This window comes from Sordaria macrospora, chromosome 4 (assembly GCF_033870435.1).
Source record: "Sordaria macrospora chromosome 4, complete sequence".
Lineage (NCBI taxonomy): Eukaryota > Fungi > Ascomycota > Sordariomycetes > Sordariales > Sordariaceae > Sordaria > Sordaria macrospora.
The window spans coordinates 1,053,079-1,072,588 of record NC_089374.1 but is presented as its reverse complement, the minus strand read 5'-3'; the positions used below and the strand labels follow the sequence as shown (position 1 = coordinate 1,072,588).

The 19,510-nt window shown below is 53.3% G+C and overlaps 7 protein-coding genes across 7 annotated transcripts; 4 read left to right on the top strand and 3 right to left on the bottom strand.

The window, feature by feature from the left end:
- Positions 1-61: 61 nt before the first annotated feature.
- Positions 62-2,644, bottom strand: SMAC4_06714 (uncharacterized protein; the record flags this gene model as incomplete). The annotated part of the gene is made up of 2 exons (XM_003347834.2): positions 62-805; positions 871-2,644. The coding sequence occupies 2 exons, from the start codon at positions 2,642-2,644 to the stop codon at positions 396-398; spliced, it is 2,184 nt and encodes a 727-aa protein (XP_003347882.1). The 3' UTR covers positions 62-395.
- Positions 2,645-3,368: 724 nt separating this feature from the next.
- On the bottom strand, positions 3,369-4,855 carry SMAC4_06713 (uncharacterized protein). Its single transcript, XM_003347833.2, has 2 exons — positions 4,514-4,855; positions 3,369-4,437 (listed from the first exon to the last, which is right to left on the bottom strand). Exons 1-2 carry the CDS (start codon positions 4,667-4,669, stop codon positions 3,505-3,507), a joined length of 1,089 nt encoding a protein of 362 aa, XP_003347881.2. The 5' UTR covers positions 4,670-4,855; the 3' UTR covers positions 3,369-3,504.
- A 437-nt stretch (positions 4,856-5,292) lies between these two features.
- Positions 5,293-7,422, top strand: SMAC4_06712 (uncharacterized protein; the record flags this gene model as incomplete). The annotated part of the gene is made up of 2 exons (XM_003347832.2): positions 5,293-6,687; positions 6,743-7,422. 2 exons carry the CDS (start codon positions 5,293-5,295, stop codon positions 7,226-7,228), a joined length of 1,881 nt encoding a protein of 626 aa, XP_003347880.1. The 3' UTR covers positions 7,229-7,422.
- A 738-nt stretch (positions 7,423-8,160) lies between these two features.
- On the top strand, positions 8,161-10,048 carry SMAC4_06711 (uncharacterized protein; the record flags this gene model as incomplete). Its single annotated transcript, XM_003347831.1, has 3 exons — positions 8,161-8,219; positions 8,290-8,523; positions 9,016-10,048. 3 exons carry the CDS (start codon positions 8,161-8,163, stop codon positions 10,046-10,048), a joined length of 1,326 nt encoding a protein of 441 aa, XP_003347879.1.
- A 133-nt stretch (positions 10,049-10,181) lies between these two features.
- On the bottom strand, positions 10,182-11,463 carry SMAC4_06710 (uncharacterized protein). Its single transcript, XM_003347830.2, has 2 exons — positions 11,063-11,463; positions 10,182-10,936 (listed from the first exon to the last, which is right to left on the bottom strand). Exons 1-2 carry the CDS (start codon positions 11,254-11,256, stop codon positions 10,282-10,284), a joined length of 849 nt encoding a protein of 282 aa, XP_003347878.2. The 5' UTR covers positions 11,257-11,463; the 3' UTR covers positions 10,182-10,281.
- An 887-nt stretch (positions 11,464-12,350) lies between these two features.
- Positions 12,351-13,999, top strand: SMAC4_06709 (uncharacterized protein; the record flags this gene model as incomplete). Its single annotated transcript, XM_003347829.2, has 2 exons — positions 12,351-12,588; positions 12,657-13,999. The coding sequence occupies 2 exons, from the start codon at positions 12,351-12,353 to the stop codon at positions 13,997-13,999; spliced, it is 1,581 nt and encodes a 526-aa protein (XP_003347877.1).
- Positions 14,000-17,821: 3,822 nt separating this feature from the next.
- SMAC4_06708 (uncharacterized protein) lies at positions 17,822-18,121 on the top strand (the record flags this gene model as incomplete). Its single annotated transcript, XM_003347828.1, has 1 exon — positions 17,822-18,121. One exon carries the CDS (start codon positions 17,822-17,824, stop codon positions 18,119-18,121), a length of 300 nt encoding a protein of 99 aa, XP_003347876.1.
- Between the last annotated feature and the right edge of the window lie 1,389 nt (positions 18,122-19,510).

Genomic DNA, 19,510 nt, shown 5'->3' with positions numbered 1-19,510 from the left:
TGATGATAAATCCTCTAGGAAGCCCCCAAGCAAAAAAGAGGTAAAAAAAAAAAAAAAAGTCGGTAGTGGTGTGATGTGGATGCTTTTCGTACTCCTTGATCCGTTGAGAGAAACCAAAATTCGCTGGGTTATGTCGAAAGGTAAAATGTTGGATGTAATGATACTTTAGCGAGCAAATCGGATGGCAAATAGTATATCCAGGCATCTGTGTAGTTGTGGTGCGGATGGTTATGACCTATGATGGGTCTAGGATTGGTGGTCGAGTGAGGTTTTCGCGTTGTGAGATGGCCGAATAATCATGATGAAGCCGACGGAGCCATATGCATATCCATAAAGTCCTCCAAGTCCGGAACGGGTGAGAAGTTCTCCAAAAGTAGATCAGGAGCGTCTTCTTCCTATGCACCCGCATCTTCACCCAAGCCTTGCTGGCCAGGTCCTCCGGCACTACCCGACTGATCTTGGGAGCTGATAAGCTCCTCATACTCGACCACTTGCAAGGCCAGTTTCTTGGCAGTGCATTCTATGGCAATAAGCTGCCGCGTAGCCTTGTCCGCGCCCCGCACCTCGGTCAGGGCCCGATTCAACAGGTGCTGAAGCATTGGATTGCTCATCGCGGGAGCTGCTGGAGCGATAGCGCTCACGGGAGCTGGGGCAGCAAGGGCAGCATGACTACCGAGGGGATGAGGAGTACCAAAACGGAAAGCATTGGGGTCGGCTGGTATGTTGATAACACCATTTGCCCCGTTTGGCAGAATCGCAGCATTATGCTGCTGCTGCTGCTGAGCATTTTGGGGATTGCGCGTTTCTGAGACCGTGATGTTAGCATTGTCGCTCACCGTCGCACTTACAAGATAACCGGGGAAAGCTTACCGTGGAAACTGCACCTGGCACCACTGGCATTGAACCAGCAATTGGCACAACTGCCGCACATCTGGCCATCCACCACTACGCAGCTGGTCCATGGGCCGTGGCCCTTGTGGCAATTCTTACAAGGGACGCGAGCCGGCTCACCAGCAATGTGAGCGAACAAAGCTTCAACATTGCTTCTACGTGCCAGGTTGAGCACCTGCTCAGGGCGCCTCTGTTGGGCAAGACGATGACCTGGCTCACGAGCCAGCCTCTTGGCAAGGGCACTCTCGACATTGAGCGAACCATAGCCGGATTCATGAGCCATATCCTCCGTGCTCTTGGACAGCTGAGGGTCCATCGAGTGCTGATGGGGGGACGGCTGCATCTGCTGGGGTTGGCCCATGGGTGCAACAGGGGGTTGGTGCTGATGTTGGTGAGGATGGGCCTGGGGTTGGCCAAGACCCTGAAGCATATCAGCTTGTTGCTGTTGATGCTGTTGCTGCTGCTGATGTTGCTGCTGTTGCTGATGGTGCTGATGTTGCTGCTGCTGATGTTGGTGTTGTTGATGTTGAGAGTGGTCCTGAGGAGAGGGTTGAGGCACACCACCAGGGCCGCCTGGGTTACCTAGCATGTTGGCACCACTAAGATCAACATGGCCGCCGAGTCCCGAGTTTGCAGTGGCATTGGCATCTTGGTCCTCCATCTCGGCGTCAACATCCGGCTCGCCAGTGCCATCATCCAGGGAACCGGGCTGACCAAGCCCAGTCTCCATGACGGCGGCAGCAGCTGCGGCAGCATACTCCTCAGTGCCCATCCTGGCCGTAGGGTCGTCGAAGGCAGACGGGTCTTGCTTGAGGGAATCCTGGTCAATATCAGGCTCCTGTTGGTGCTGCTCCTGCTGATGCTGAAGATGATCCTGGGTTTGGTCTTGCTGATGCTGTTGCAGGTGATGGCTGTGGAGGTCGTGCTCCTGAGCCTGCTGATGCTGGAGTTGAAGCTGGGCCTGAAGTTGAGGATGGATATGGCCAACGTTGTTGGGGTCCTGGTCGGGACTCAGGTTGGTAGCCACGTTTTGCTGTTGTTGTTGTTGTTGTTGTTGTTGATGCTGTTGCTGATGTTGTTGTTGCTGCTGCTGCTGTTGGTGTTGTTGCAGCTGTTGCTGTTGTTGTTGGAACTGCTGCTGGAGCTGAGCTTGCTGAGCTTCGTGAACAGCCAGTTGCTGGACAAGTTGGCTGTTCCGGACCAGCGAGTGAGGACTGGCGACAGCGCGTTGACGTGCCGGGGTGGTCGGCTTGGACACTTTGGTTGGGCCGGGGCCCGGCGTGAGTCGCGAGGCTGGGACTTGGCCTTGGCCGGGTTGAGGGCCGACCTGGAGTCCAACGGAGCCGACCTGAACCTGGCCGACCTGACCGGGAACCTGACCGACAGCACCGACAGCACCGCGCTGGACACCGGATCCGGGGCCAGCGACAGGGCGAATTGGCGATGGTTTCATACTCCGCTTGGGGTCCGGGTTGCTGGTACCAGTTGGCAGCAATGACAGGCGGTTACCAGGTGTCGCGAGCTGCTCGTCGCTGTATGGGCTGCTAAGGGCGCTTGGTAGGGTGAGTTGGTGTTGTGCAGCTGTCGTCAGCTGGTGTTCCAAAGTCGGGCGACAAGTTTGGGGAGAAGAGGAGAGAAGTGTGTGTCCAGGGAACAGCTGGATCGGCGGGACACCGCTCGACAGACGCGACGTTTTAGCTGGCGGGCAGTCACCGGCAGGCAACCAGCAGCCAGAAGGTGGCGGCAACTGCATGCCAGTGTCGAACGCTCCAGCTTGTTGTCCTACGCACAGACACGCAAGTGCCAGAATGGCGCACAGACACGCAAGTGTCAGAATGGCGCACGAGCCACAAACCTGCCCCGACAGGCGACAGTGGAAATGCTGGTCCACTCACTCAATGATTGTTATCCGAGCTTGTGCTCTCCCACCTCGATCCTTGCTGACGGCCAATTGGTTGGAATTGCCACCACGTCCCTCAAAGAAAGCAGCGTTAAGAGATGTCGGTAGATTCCCAAAGTACTGAAGAAACGGAGCTCAAGATAGAAATCAAGTAAAAAGGGAATGTTGGATACAGTTTGGGAATATACCGGGGCTCGATGTTGAAAAAAACGGATGTTAGGAAGGAGTTGGAGTTCGAGTTCCAGACAGTCGAAGCCAGCTGGCACTACGAACAATGAATGTCCGCTGATGGAAAGGGGAGGGTTAGGGTTCAACCTGGTTGATCGCGGCATCTCGCAGCGGCAGGGGCAGGTTCTCGACAGCAGCTGCACCCCGGAGCCAAGAGCCTGGAAACGAAGCCCACGCCTTCCTTTAATGTCCAATAGACACATGATAAGAGCAAGCTCTACCGGAGCACTTGTAGACTGGAGCCCGGGACATCATTTGGGCCACGTATGACGAAGCCGTCTTTGATCTGTCCTGAGATCTATCGCTTACAGAGACTATGGGAAAGTCACTTCCAAGTCCAGTTCATCTCTGAACCATTCAGGAGACAAGAGGAACTGTCAAGAATACCTCATCTCTCGTCCAGTAACCCACGGTTATTACACTATATTAAGTTCATAGATATCATGTACATCTTCATCGTCCAAATAACACCACTGACCGTCCCGTTACTTCTTCTTCGGATGCGTAAAAGGATGTCCCTTTTCCTTCGCCCACTTCACAACCGTCGAGTTCATGCCCCTCAACACGAAAAAGTAGATGATGGGAATGAACCACCCCATCACCGTGTCCAACACCCAGCTATTCCTCGGCGACCCGCCCATGATTCCGCACTGCATCAGCCTGCCCAGGAAGGACACATCAACAAAGTACTTGCCGGCCTCCAGTCCAGCAATCGCCCTCCTGGCTACCGTATCTGGGCTCTCCGCTGGCTCATCCTTCTCCAGCTCCACCGTGATATCCGGCTTCGTCTGATTCTCCCTCTCGTAGCCAGGCGACACGATCGTACCCGGGTACACAATATGCACCTTGACGGGATTATCCGGGTAGTAATTGACCTCCATGGCCAACGTATCCGCCAGCCCTCTCAACGCCCACTTGGTGGGTGTATACGGGCCATACCCCAAAATCGCAAAGAGTGCCAACATCGACGCCGTAAACACCAAGTGCTTCGGCTCCCCTTTGGGCCCCGTGCTGTTCTCGGGCGCCAGCCACTCCCTCAGTATCGCCCGCGACATCTCGGCCGACCCAAAGTAGTTGACGTCCATATTGCGGCGCGCGGCCACCATGCTGTCGTCGTCGGTCCAGAGCAAAGGGGTCGACATGCCGGCTACGCACCAGACGATGTCCGGGGAGGAGCCCCCGTTCCAGGCGATGGCTTCGGCAATCACCGTCGCCGCGTAGTCGTGCTCGGAAACGTCGGCCGAGATGTAGGTGAAGCGCTGCGTGGACGGGTTCTTGGCGGCGGCGCGGACGTCGGCCAGGGCTTCCTCGAGGCGCCCGACGTTGCGCGAGACGAGGATCACGTTGGCGCCCTTTTGCGAGAGTTGGATGGCCGCTGAGCGGCCCATGCCTTCGGAGGCTCCGGTTAGGAGGACGGTCTAGAGTGGTGAGTGTAGAGTTAGTGTTTGCGGGAGGTCGGGGTCAGGTTGGGTTGTTGGGCTTCGGGGCGCATACCCGGCCCTCGACTGGCATGTGGTTCTTGGTGCTGAAGAGACCCATGGTTGCGAATATGCCGATGGCTGCGACGATGGCTGCGACCGGGAGGGACCAGGAGGTGCTGAGGGCTTGTAATTGTTCCATTAAGGCGTCTGTGAGAAAAGAATGAGCCATCCTCGGATTCTATGGAAATAAGACGGGACCGGACTCGAGGAGGACGTCGTGGACTCAGCGCATGTACCTCTACGGCGTAAATTTAGTGGATGCTGTCAGCGGTCAACACTGGAGCTTACACCCCTGTCTGTAAGTGACTTGTTGATGCGTGATGATATGGTCGTGTGTTTTCGAGCTCTATCAAGTCAACAACAAAGATTGAAGGAAGAAGCTAGAGTCTACTATTTGAAGTCTTCACCATGAATGAGTAATATACTGGTATAGCTCATTGAGGTCATGTCAACGTAACTCTGGCAAGTCCATCTTGGAGCTTCCCGTCGACCCTGAGGAAGCTTTGGCCAATTTTCAGATGTAGCTGTGGAGCATCTCCAACTGTGGGGTCCCGGTGGGCTGCATAGAAGTGGAGCTAGGCGGTCGAGGTTCCGCTGGGAATGGATCGCAAACTGACAAGGGCAAAAAAATTCTGCCGCTTCAACATTTGTTGCCCGCCTTAGCAAACGAACCCACCACAGCACATTGAACGAGCATCTCCTGGTGCCTTTTGACAGCGCTTTCAATATCTCACACTCGCGTGAGACACCACCGAATCCACCTAAACAGATAAACGCGACCAAACCGCAAAAATGGCCAAGAAGAGAAAGGCCCCGAGACCGACCGGCCCCGCCGAGCCTCGCGAGGTTGACGCCAAGGACGCCCGTCTTACCGTCAAGACCTACAAAGATGTCGCCAACTCCGAAGACGAGTACTGGGAGGGACAGGATCGCATCGACTTTGACGACAGCGACGATGGCAGGCAATCCAAACGCCAGCGCAAGGACAAGGAGGAGGAGTTCCTAGAGGCTTCCGACGAGGAGGTTTTCGAAGAGGAGGAATCCGACGAGGAGAGCGACCATGAAGATACCGTGCCCGCGAAGAGCAAGAAGGTTAAGACGACGGTTCTTTCCGACGAAGAGATGGGCGGTGAAGAGGAGGAGGAAGGCGACGAAGGATGGTGGGGTTCCTCCAGGAAGGACTACTACAATGCCGACCAGATCGAGACCGAGGCCGATGCCTTGGAGGAAGAGGCTGAGGCAAAGAGGCTCCAGGCCAAGAAGCTGGCCAAGATGTCCGAGGCCGATTTCGCGTTCGACGAGAGCGAGTGGCTCGGAACCAAAGAAGAGGCCGAGGGGGAGGAGGACGTTATCACCGAAAAGCTCAACGAGGTGGAGGTAACAGAGGACATGGGGCCGGAGGAGAGGTACAAGCTTTTGCAAAGCCGATATCCCGAATTCGACTACCTGGCGGAGGAGTTTAGGGAGCTACAACCGATTCTCATAACTCTCCAAAAGGAGGCCGAGGGCAAGCCTGCCAAGTCTCTGGAGATGGTCAAGTTCTGGACTCTTGGGTGCTACATCGCTTCGCTCGCCAGTTATTTCGCCATCCTCACTTCGCCAGCAAGAGACAGCCAAGGTGTCTCCAAGACGATCAGCCCTACGGAACTCAGAGACCACGAGGTTATGGGCACATTAATGAGCTGTCGCGAGGCCTGGCTTAAGGTCAAGGAGCTCAAGCCGCTCAAGGGCGTCTCCTCTACCAGCGGCATGCTTTCGCCACCCGAAGACGAGGGCGAGTTCGACGACTTGTCCGACGACGATATGGAGGACTTCAAGAAGATGCTCAAGAAGAGCAAGCGCGAATCCAAGTCTGAGCTCAAGGCCAAGGCGAAGAAGGAGGCTGAGAAGGCCAAGAAGGCCAGGGCTGTCGAGCAGTCTCTTGCCGATCTTTCCAACCTGCTCGAGACCACCAAGACGGCGGCCCAGGCCAGCAAGAAGTCTGCCAAGGTCGACAAGCGCGACGATGATGAGCGCTCCGACTTTGGTGATGAGGAGATCCTCGAGGCTCATGTAGCCAAGGAGAAGGCTGCTCGCAAGAAGAGTCTTAAGTTCTACACCTCTCAGATCGTGTCCAAGTCTGCCAAGCGTGCGGATGCGGGTCGCAACGCCGGTGGTGATGACGATATTCCTTACCGTGAGAGACTTGTAAGTTTGCCCTTTTTCAGCCATTGCCTGTCAGCATTCACTAACTTGTTCACAGAGAGACAGGCAAGCACGCCTCAACGCCGAGGCCGAGAAGCGCGGCAAGAAGGGCAGCAAGCACGGCGCCGCTTTGGGCGAAGGCGACAGCGACGACGAAGACAAGCAGGTTGCCAAGCAGGTGCGCGGCGAGGAGGACGAGTACTACGACATGGTTGCGCACAACGCGGCCAAGAAGAAGGAGGACAAGGCGGCCAAGTACGAGGCTCTGGCGGCGGCCAAGGGCGCGCGAGTCGTGGAGGAAACAACGATCGGCGCCGACGGCAAGCGCCAAATCAACTACCAGATTCAGAAGAACAAGGGCCTCACGCCGCATCGCAAGAAGGAGAACCGCAACCCGCGTGTCAAGAAGAGGATGAAGTATGCGGAGAAGCAGAAGAAGCTCAAGAGCGTCAAGGCCGTGTACAAGGGCGGCGAGGGCAAGGGCGGATACCAGGGAGAACTGTCGGGTATCAAGAGCAACCTGGTCAAGAGTGTCAAGCTTTAGAAGTCTTGATTGGGGGTTGGTTTTGGTCTTGGTGGTCGTTGGACTCGTTTGCAGTGCCCTGGGTATCATTATCATGCATGTATAGATTTCTGGGTTCTGTCGATAATCATGGCCTTCTACGGGAATGGGAACAGGGGGCTTACACACGGCAATAACATCATGTTTCTTGAACACACTCTCGGTACCTCTGTGGAGCTACCAAATCTGTGATATGTGTATATCGGAGGTCGCCGGTACTGGCATCCCGTTATTCTCATGTGCCGTTTGTGGATGTTGTCATACTCGAGTTTCATCCAGCGGTTGACGTACCCCACAATCTCCACCGTCCGGGGTGCTTGAGCCGCCTGAGACGTGCATTGGTCTAGGGCGATTTTGCCGCCGCCGAGGATTTGGGGGAACCGGGTTGTCGATGAGGCAAAGGAGTCATGCCACCCTTCAGACTTTTTTTCTCATCATGTATGACTCCAATTGACTTAGCAACCAAACCAGATTGACACTTTTCTTTTGCTCGGGTCCTTTTGTTTACTTTCATTTTCCATCTTCATCATCATCTTGAGCTTCACACTTCAGCTTGTACCTCCTCTATTTCTTTGGACGACAGACAGCTCATGAATTTCCTCCGGTCTCTTCAATTGAAGTGACGTACCTCCCTCCGTCTACCGGACACACACACACACACACACACGCAAAACAGGGACATAACAAAGAGCGAGGTGAACTGGGGTTTTCCAGTTCCAACGATCTCTAAGGACAAACAACTCAATCCAGAAGGAGGGAGAGCAAGGAGCGTCAAGAATTGCTTTAATCCCATCATCACACTCCAATCACGCCTAAAATCACAAGCGTATCCATAACCTACCCAAAGAGAAGGACGCACAAAAAGTGAGACAACATCGCATACGTACGGTCTCACAGACAATTCATCAGCCACCATGGCGCCCCCGGCCGAACTCCTCAACCTCGACGTTGAGGCGATATCGGGGATCCTCGGGTATGTCTTACGTTTTCCCCCCCCCCTCCTCTTCTCCCCAGATCACATCACACTAACCTCCGTCAAACAGCTCCATATCAATAGCATGCTGGGTCGTTGTCTTCTCCCCGCAGATCATCGAAAACTTCCGGCGTTCCTCGGCCGACGGCTTATCCATCCAATTCATCATCATCTGGCTAACCGGCGATGTCTTCAACATCCTGGGTGCCGTCCTTCAGGGTGTCCTGCCGACCATGCTGATTCTGGCTATTTACTACACCATTGCCGACGTGGTGCTTTTGGCGCAGTGTTTCTATTATCGGGGGTTTACTTGGCGGGACGAGGTTGTTGTTCCCGTTACGAGCGATGACGAGGCAGTGGCAGTGGAAAGTGATGATGGTGATCGACAGAGGAAGAAGAATAAGGGGAAGGGGAGGGCTGCTGCTGCTGCTGCTGCTGCTGCTGGTAACGGAAGAAGGGAAGAAGAAGAAGTTGGACCGGATGAACGCACCGCTTTGTTGCTGGGTGGAGGAAACGCAGGAGTGGCTTCCTCTGCTGCCAGCGCTACCACCAGCGCCACGTTGACTCCTCACCATCACCATAACAACAACAACAACAACAACAACAACAACAACAACAACAACAACAACAACAACAACAACAACAACAACAACAACAACAACAACAACAACAACAACAACAACAACAACAACAACAACAACAACAACAACAACAACAACAACAACAACAACAACAACAACAACAACAACAACAACAACAACAACAACAACAACAACAACAACAACAACGGTCACAGCCACCACCTTGGAGCAGCCGGAGGCGATCTCGGCCCCTACGACGGCACCCGCGAACGTCGCGGCTCTAACTGGTCTCATCTCTCGCCTGTCGTCCCCTTAATTGACCCCGCCGACCTCGAAGCCGACATCCTGCACCAGCCGCGCCGTGGCAACGGCAACAACCGATCGCGACCTACTAATGCCGGTCCCACGAAGCTGCAATCCTTATTGTTCAACCTGTTCGCCATCCTAATGGTTTGCGCCGCCGGCGTCATGGGCTGGTTTTTGTCTAGGGAGTATTACCCCCAACAACAACAACAGCCATCGACTGAACTTCCTTCTCCCGGTTCCGGCTCTGGACCAAAGGATGGCAGTGGCAGTGCCAGCGGCGGCCGAGTCGAATTCTCCCTCTGGGGCCAAATCTACGGCTACCTCTCCGCCGTTCTGTATCTTGGCTCCCGCCTGCCACAATTGCTGCTTAACTTCCGACGCAAGTCCACCGAGGGCGTGTCGATGTTATTTTTCCTGTTCGCCTGCCTCGGTAACTTGACTTATGTGCTGTCGATCCTGGCCTACGACGGCTCGGCGGAGTGCGCGGCTGGTCCGGGCGATTGTGATAACGGGGAGGAGGGCAGGATTTACTGGCGCTATGTGCTGGTGAATATGAGCTGGTTGGCGGGAAGCGCGGGAACGTTGTTTCTGGACGGGGCGATTTTCGTGCAGTTCTTTTTGTATAATAAGGACGAGTTTTATGAGGATGAGGATGAGGAGTGGGATAGTGGGAGTGAGAGTGGGAGTGACGGGAGTGGGAGTAGTTCTGTGATTAGTGAGAGGAGTGGAAGGGTTAGTGATGAGGAGGATGGGGGAATGGGGGGCGGTGCAGAGCAGGGCCAGGAAAGTGATGGGAGGGGATGGGATAGTGATGATGAGAGGAGTAAGTTGGATGAGGATGAGATGAGGGGTCGGAAGAGGAGGGCTGAGAGGGATGCAAGAGTGAGGGGAGGTGTGGCTGCTGGTGCCGGTGCGGGTGGAACTGAGAGTGGGAGGATATGAAGTGATGGATTCTCTCATCGATTTGGGTTGGAAAAAAACTTGGTTGATGGATATGACGAAAGGCGGAACGGAAAATGATGGGGCTTATATGGGCGTTTTAAGATGACATTTTTGGCTTTTTCAGCTTTGGATCAGGCTCTTCTTTCTTGCAAAACAAAAAAAGATATACAAAAACACCCTTCTCATCCCCCTCATTTCAACCACAAACCATGGCATACAGCAACCACACACACTTAAAGCTTATGTCTCTTCTTCCCGCTCGCAATCTTCTCAAACTCGCCCTGCGGCACTCCACTAACAAACCGATCCAATCCAGCCATAACCTCCGCCACATTCTGCCCATCATACACGTCTCTCTCGGGCCTTCTAATCAAGCTCTTGATCCCCAAAAGACTATCACCCACAAGATGATCTCCCAACCGCTCCTCAATCTCCTTCAACACCAGCCCCTTAAACTTGTCCGTCTCGCCCTTCCCCACTTCCTCAAAGCACTTGGTCACAAACCCCGTCTGCACCAGTTCTTCTTTGGTAATCCTCTTGCTCATGATCAACGCTTCATTAGCCTTGGCCAGACCGAGTCTTTGGACAAGGCCGCGCGAGGCGCCTCCCTCGGCTACCAGACCTAGGGAAGAGAAGGGGGTGAGCAAGAAGGTGGAGGGCACGCAGTAGATAAAGTCGGCGAAGGAGACCAGGGCGGCGGACAGGCCGATTACGGGCCCGTTGAGTCCCACGATCAGGATCTTGGGGTGCGTGTAGAAGGCTTGGGTGATGTTGAGGTTGTTGGCGACGAAGTTGCGGAGCCAGTGGTTGTGGATGGCGTCTTGGGTGGAGAGACCTTCGGGCTGGGGGATGCCGTCGTTGGATTTGGAGACTGAGACGTCGGCGCCGCTGAAAGAGTGTTAGCAATGGAATTGGAATAGAGATGTTCGATAGATGTATTCGATGTTTTACGATACATGGATGGCGATGTGGTGTGGTGCTTGTCTAGGTGATGGGAGTGACTCCTCGACTTACGCGGAAAAGTAACGGCCAGTGCCAATGATCAAGGTAATGTAGACCTCATCATGGGTAGCGACCTCACGTAGCCGTTGAGCCAGATGGTAGTATTGCATCTGGCTGAGGGCGTTGAGTTTCTTTTCATTGTTGATGGTGATGATGGCCAGTCGGCCCTTGTACTCGACGTTGATGACTGATGATGATTCCGCCATGGTCTCGTATGGGTGAACTGAATTCAACAATTGAGACAGAAGTTAAGTTTCAAAAAAGAGTGAGATGACGAAGGGGGAGTGAGAGATGTTGATATGTAAGATGGAATTCTTTCCTTTCTTCGCTTCCCCGGATGTGAGAATAAGACGAACCCCTGCTTTTGCGCGGGGCCGGCGGGCTTGGAACTGTCAAGGTATTCCCCACAATGCGGGGGTGGAGACCGTCGTGCCTCGGGCCCTCGGCTCCCCACTGTTGTTGCCCTATAGGGTTAGCCATAACATTGATCTCTTTTTGCCCTCTCTTCACCCTTTTCACTCTTTGCTCTTCTCAATTTCAACTTTCAAGGTTCTCACAACGTAACCAGCAGCGACTGCGGCATGTGGGCAGAGAGAAGATGCGAGCAACCCAGCTGTCCAACAGCCCAATGTGGGAAAATATGCTCCATAGTTGAGGAAGTGGGATGATGCTCAGAAAGAGGAGTCGAAGTCGAAATATCCAAGACATTGCAAAGCCCGAGTTTCATACCTCGGATGACACTCTTGCCAGACGGAAACAAAGTCCAGCTGGATGCTACGGTACCAATCGCAACAATCAGGGTCCTGGGCGGGCTTGTCTCCGCGGTAGGAACCTCCATGGCTGAGTTTTCTCCTCCTGGACCTCCTTCATCGGCGCCTTATCCCCATTGAAACAACCAACAGGAGCTCGATTGTCGAACTGGGGAAACAAGGAACCAAATTCTCAGGGGAGCGGACTTCTTCCAGGTATCCAATGTGTTGGGAATCTTTCCCTCAAATGATTTAGCTACCAAGTTGACTGCAGCGCAGAGTCGCGTTGGATTGTCAACGAAGGGCGCACGCTTGTCATCTCTGAGTGGGGCCCAAGTTCTTATACGCCATTTCTCTGTTGACACTGGAGATTATGACCCTGTGTTGAGATGAAGATAAAGGCGCATGTATTCCTCAGGATGTCAATATTTCCACTCATCTTCATTACTCCGGGTTGAGGCCGTTCATTAGGAAGAGAAAGGTTCGAATCATCTTTCGAAGACGACATATTCCACCAAAGGCCAGGGGGTAACCAAACCAGATACATCAAAATGAATTCCCAATCAACTTTCGATATACCACTAGACTCACTACCTCCATCCTATCCAACCACGAAAAGCAGGACAGACCCGGACCCAATACGTCGAGCCGAGACCGGCACTCCCGAGCCTCGGGAAGTCACCCAAGAACCAAGAGGACATGAGTTCTCCCAGCTCCCACCAGTCGATGGCGGCAAGGACGCCTGGCTCTTCCTGGCCGCATGTTTCGTTGTCGAAGGATTAGTTTGGGGTGTGTTCGCGCCCAACCCATCATCTATCTCTGCACATAGCCAGACAAATACTAACGTAGCTTTCCAGGCTTCCCCTACTCCTTCGGCGTCTTCCAAGACTACTACAGCACGCACCCGCCCTTCTCTTCTTCCTCCAACCTCGCCGTAATCGGCACCTGCTCCATGGGCATCATGTACCTGGACATCCCACTAATCATGGCCTTCTTCCGGCGCTATCCGCGGTTCGCGCGATGGTCTCCCATCCTGGGTTTGTTGGTTATGTGTTTCGCGCTGGCCATGTCATCCTTTTCCAAGACTGTCACACATCTGATCATCACCCAGGGCATCTTTTACGGTGTGGGCGGGTCGATCGCTTACTCACCTTGTATTGTTTACCTGGACGAGTGGTTCGTCAGGAAAAAGGGATTGGCTTACGGGATCATGTGGTCGGGCACGGGGCTGGCGGGCGTGGTGTTGCCGCCGTTGCTGGAACATTTCTTGTCCGAGTATGGACATCAGACTACCCTCCGAATCTGGGCCGTGGCGGTTTTCGTCTTGACGGCGCCGTTGGCGTGGTTTTTGAAACCTAGAATTAGGGTTTCTGTTGGGGGGAGGGCTGCGGCTGCGAGTGAAGCAACTTCCGTTTCCACCTTTACGCCTGGCAGGACAACCCTGACCAACAACGCCGATACAATGACTCACGTTGTCCCAACACCAACACCAACACCAACACCAACGCCCTACAACCCCTCCCCCTCCCTCTCCTTCGTCCTCACCCGCCCCTTCCTCCTCTACCAGCTCTTCAACATAATCGAAGCCCTCGGCTTCTTTCTCCCGGGCATCTACCTGCCCTCCTACGCGCGTTCCGTCCTGCAAGCCCAGACCCAGGGTGGGGGGTTCCTCACCTCGTTAACTCTGTTGCTGCTCAACGTCGCCTCCGTCTTCGGCTGCATAGCCATGGGCTGGTTCATCGACCGACTGGACGTCACCACCTGCATCATGCTATCCACAGCCGGCACCGTGCTGGGGACTTTTTTGCTGTGGGGGTTCGGCACCAACTTGGCCGTGTTGTACGTGTTTTGCGTGGTGTACGGGTTCTTTGCCGGCAGCTTCACGAGTGCGTGGCCGGGGATCATGAGGGAGGTTGTCAAGTTGGGTGGGAGTGGTGGGAGTGATGATGGTATGGGTAGTAATGAACACGGGAGCAAGCCTGTTGATCCGACCATGGTATTTGCGTTTCTGGCGCTGGGGAGGGGAGTGGGAAATGTGGTTAGTGGGCCGTTGAGTGAGGTGTTGGTTAGGGGGTTGCCGTGGCAGGGAAAGGCGTTGGCTGGGTATGGGAGCGGGTATGGAGGGTTGATTGTGTTTACGGGGGTGACGGCGTTGGTGGGAGGGGGAAGCTTTTTGTGGAAGAGGTTGGGTTGGTTGTGAAAAGGAGATGGATGGGTTGCGATGCGAATGGGTGCAAGTTGAGATTTGTCTGGACGGATCGTAGTCTCCTTGGTCTTCATTCTTTGCCGTTGCAGGTGGCAGGTAAAAGTTGACATGATTAGAGCTCAAATGGGCGGTGTACCATACCCGTATCGACGAATGTGGCTGGACATGACGCAAGGCACTCGCCATCTATACCGATCTGTCGATGATGGCATCAAGGCCGACTGGCTGGTACCAAACCCCTGCAGAGGTCCTTAGAGTTGGACAGAATTTGAGGCTGAGTCTCTTGAACTGACAGTGTGATGGATGATGAGCACATCGTATTTCATCCTTGTTGAGCCATGGCATTAACACGTTTGTATGCAGATGTTGCCCTGACCACGGACAAGATGTGATGCTGCTAGGATGTTCAGGTCACCATAGGTAGGATCATTGTGTTCTGTGACTCCTCCGTCTCTCATCAGAAAGGCAGGAAACGTTGCGCATACCTCGTTCCTCGGTCTCTGCTCGTAGCACCAAACATCAACATCTGATGAGAGAGTTTTGCTTGTGCTATGTTCAGGTTCAAGGAACATGGTGCGGTATACAGGTAGTGCAATGCTGCTCGCTGATTCCATCGAAGTTGACGCAACACCACGGATGAAGTCCGAGAACTACAACCACAGGGTCGACAATTGCATGCCATGTCTTGAGTACTTAAGGAGACAAGACCATGACGTCCAAGGACCGCATGGACGGATCTTGACACCAGACCGCTCAGCCTCAACTCAGTCGCTTATACTACGGGCGAGTTCACTCGCGATCGACACGGATACGAGTTGTGTTACAAAAGCAACAGTCAGGCAAGAAGCTATGCTAGGATGCTAGGGGAGAGTAGAAATGTTTGTCCTTTTTAGTCCCGCTACAGCACGCGAGTGATCATAGGACAGAACACTCAGCTGCAGCGGGGTGGATTAGACCGGCTGTCTAGGCCTTGGGGTTTTTCTTCCACGCGAACGATAAAATCAATGTTAACCTAGAGCGCAAGGAGAGATAGCGCAAAGGCAGGCAAGTTGTGGGTTTTGTATGTAGTGTATGTGTGCTTGTGCTTGTCATCTTGTGATCTGATGCTGTCAAGGGGGTGATGATGGATTAGGTAGGTCAGTCAGAAAAAAGACAGTGTCGCCGCCGTCAAACCGTTGTTTGGCTGCCCGGAGCAACTGCATCGGGGAGCAGGACACGAATAACAGCCCTGAGTAACACCCGGGAATGTTGAACATGACAGCCAAACCTAGTTGAGGCCGGTCGACAGGGATCTCTTGCGACGTTGCGCAGAGTTTGGACGGATTGAGAAAAAAAGTTGTCGTTGCTAGTTGTGAAAATGGGGAGTTGTGCTTGTGCTGTGAAAGGAGGAAAGGGTCCAGAAAATTTCAAATTCTTGACGCTTTTTGTCTTGACTTCTCATGTGGCCCGTGCCCTTTCCAACCCCACCATGAATTGCGCCCGCTGTTTGTTTGGGCGGAGGGGCGGCAATGGCGGTCCGGGACAGATGGCGCCGTGGTCTGTGCGCTGCCTGCCCGCCCGCGAGTGCAAGCTACAAAACTGAATTGTCGCAAACCGCAGTTTTCGACTTTTCTCTTCTTTTCTTCATTAAACACTTATAAACGCACCTTAAATCAACCGAGATTGACCTACTCCTCCACTCTCTGTCGGTCAATAAGAGTGCAAGAGTAACTTGAGTCTCCTTCCCGCTATCAACACGGCATCAGCGCGTTCATTTCCCAATGGCTCTGAGACCGGTCGGCGGGGGGTTCTCTACATCTCTACCTACTCCAACAAAATGCAGCATGTAGACGGCATCAACTTCAACTACTACGTACAATGACAGCCGCCGTGCTTGGGTGACCTGGGTGAACGGGGTGACATGGAACGAAGCGTTCTCTGCCAAATCCAAAAGCCATTCGCTTCGACTCCGTTATACCAACATGTCAAATACGGATGGCCACAGAGTCCACAATAACTGTAAGGCATCTCACCCTAGATCCTCACCGTGTGTATTCCCTTGTGTTGTAGGTGATAGATTCCGTACCACGTAACAGAGCAAGACGGGTCTAGGATGCCTCGTGGATCAGTACCGTGCTCGTATTTGGCTACAGCTCGACGAACCGCTGCCGTACTCCATCTTTGCCGTCTACGCCGTCCGTCCGAGCTGTCAAGCTGCTCCAGGCCTAAATCGAGATACACTCCGTGGAAGGACTTGCCGGCATTGTCCCACCTGAGAAGCTCCGTTGTGTGTCTGGGAGATGTCCCTGAGTCGTGTCTTCCTAAACCTCGCGGAAAGCTACAGTCGGTGGGGGTCAACCAGACACTTCGGATGGCTGATGAAAGCGAGGGCCTCTATGTCACGGTCGGAATAAACAAACAGATGGGTCACTCATGGGTTATGGTAAACGGGAAGTATGCAGGTTTGTGTCAACCGTGGTTGGCGATAGCCTCACCTCCCTGCTCCGGACCCCTCTCGCAACTGAGACATCCAGCAACCAAAACCGCAAATCTCGAGTTGCAGATATGCAAAGGGTCGAATCTGGTGGTCTTGGACATCTGAAATCACATTTCAGAGGCCAGAAGACAAGACCAGGGTGCGCATATCCGTCGCTCAAATCTTGCTTCGCCATGCCATGTCAGGCATTAGAGCACTACAGCATCTTAGGTTGACGCACAAGTCGCTGCTACATCCCTTGTCCGACTCGATAACCGCCCGACTCAGCAATCAGAAATGCAACCGTAATCATGCTCGGTTGCTCTGTGGCCTGTACCATGGTCAAGTATAGACTCCAAGCCCCTGGACTCGCTGAACACGAGAGCTACTACCAAATTCAAGCGCCTCCCACCGGGGATCAAGGAAGTTTCACCCGAGGGTAGAGAGATTCCCTTCTCTTTTCAACCATCTAGTCCGACGTTGGCCGGTTTGGGCTCGGCTCCAGCAGCCACCTCCCGAGACCAGATATGCCGGCTGCTCCGTTGAATGCGGCTCTGCCCGCTTCGCACCTCCGCTTCACTGCCAGTTGTGAACCACTACCGGAACTGGCGGTCAGAGACACCGTCCTTCCCAGTAAGCAGTGTACCGTATCCTCTCACCTTCAGGGCATCACGAAACACCGCCAGATTTCCCCTTCATGACCTCCATGGTAACCATCACCAAGACAGCCTGCCATATGCCGCCGGGATCGACGTTGTTTCAGTGTCAATATACCGAGGAATAGGAAGATTTCCCCGGTCTGACTCCTTCCTCCTCCTCCTCAGCTTACCCCCTTACTCTGAGAAATAACGTACGGAAGGCCGCAGCAAACTATTAACTTGTGACGCGGTAGACCAGAGTCGTACGGATCGTCCTCTTCAACCGTGTGTTGATAGTCTGTATTGCCTTCGGGCTGATGGCAACCTGCGGAGAGGTAGAAGTGCGAGCTTGACTTGGGCTGTGAGCCTTGGCATCGATGTTGACTACCAAGGTTATGGTGGCTTTGATGAAGAGAGCGGCTGATCATGATCAGGGTTGCCGGCTGAGCCAAGAAGGGGAGCCCTCAGGTAAGCGTTGTGTGTATCGTGAGATGATGTCCTAACATGGCAGTCAATATGTTGGGCCAAAGCGTCGTCCGTTTGGACGGATGGGATATATAAGCCCCTTCGTCGGCAGATATGGTAAGGACTTTTGGGCGCTGGACACTGAGATTCTCAACAGAAGCATTATCCATTCTCTTCATTTGCCGCAAGATCGATACTTACATACCCATCCCAAGATATATCTTATTTCCCGCCTCGACCGGCTATTGACACATCAACATGATCAGAACCACCAATAACTGTGGCTCCAGCCTTTTCACTACCGAAGAAATGGTCAACAACTACATGTCCTTCACTGGATTGGCCCAATATTGTTGGAAAACTCCGACCATGATCGACGGCCCCGATGATCCGGACCCAAAGTCTGCCAACAAAAAGCAGGCCAGAGGCACCATTCAGTATGGACCAGATGAAGAGGACCCTCGCCAAGCCGAAGAGCCTCAAAGACGCTTCATGAGCATCTTTCTTGACGGCGATAGTGGATATGAAGGATCAAGAAAGTCTTCTCCCAGGAAATAGTCCAGTGAGTTTGCACCTTCCCATCTACCGTAGCCACTGATCATAATGCCAGGATGAATACTGACATCTAACACCGATAAGATACATCTGGTTATCAGACACATGTCAACATGCTTTTTGACAAGCCACGGGGACCCTGTCCCAAAGTCCCGACCAGAGGAGTCACTTTGAGACATTCTCGTCTCAGTGACACCAGGCTGCTGCTTCAGTTATATAAGGGGATCACGACTTGACGTGATGATGGAAGGTCACCTGCTGCTTTTCTTAGGTACCTTACTCTTGGCTCTGTTTCTTCCTGCATCTAGGTACTATGGATTGTCCCGTCTCGGCTCTTTCGCACGGAAGTTCTTTTTGGCTTACACATACTATACCCCTACACCGCTAAAAAGATCGCAACACCGTTTCTGTTTTGCATGTTCTTTATTTTGTTTTTTACTATTGCACCTCAATCAACATCTTTGCTCAATTTCTCGGAGAAGGACATAATCGTGGGGGGGTGGGGGGGGGGGGGGTGGGAATAACTGCTAGGTAAAAAGTACCTGTTTGGAAGAACAAGGAAAGGTGGGAAAGACAAAACGGGGGGCGGCTCTTTTGATTTTCAGCCAGTTTTGCTCTTTCTTTGGCTTCAGTTTATTTCCCTTACCTTGATAGCTTCTAGAAGAATTCTTCCCCTAATACCAGTACCAGTACCGTACGTCCCGTTCCTTTCAAAACTCATCCATGTTTCTACTTCCTTTGGTACCGTACATTGTCCATGTCCATGCACACACGTTGTATGTCTTAAATCCACATACCCGCCTCATCACGTTTTCCGCTTCCTCGCATACGCGCGCCGCCAGATATATCGCGCCCATGCGCCCCCCTCTCTCTCCCGGGTATGTTGTCTCAGTTTCTTCTTCCCAGCATTTGTGTCTCAGCTTGCGACACATACTTTTGCCTATCAAAAGGCAACCAGCATACCCGACCGGCTGTTCCTGTCTCGGAATTTTCCCCAGCAGTGGTCGCTGAGGTGAGGGAGGGCAAAGGACTAGTTCTAGACTGGACACGGTGAGAGTGACTGACTGACGCACTTTAACATGTAGAGGTATCCTTGTCTGCCAAACCTCAAAAGCCTGCCCCAGGCGGATGACATCTACCTAGTTGTCAGCTGCGGTGCAGCAGGTCTATCAGTCAGTCAGTCATTTGATCAGTCAACCGGCTAGTCTGACTGCGAAGACAATGAAGAAATGCAAGTTGAGGTTGAAACAGACATTGATACCTACCTAATATAGGTACCTTACACAAAGACAGAAATCCTGAGGTCTGAACTGGACCAACATTGATAAAAACGCATCCACGAAGAAGCTGAAGGGGTTGGTTAGGTTAGGTTCAAACACTTGAAATTTGAAG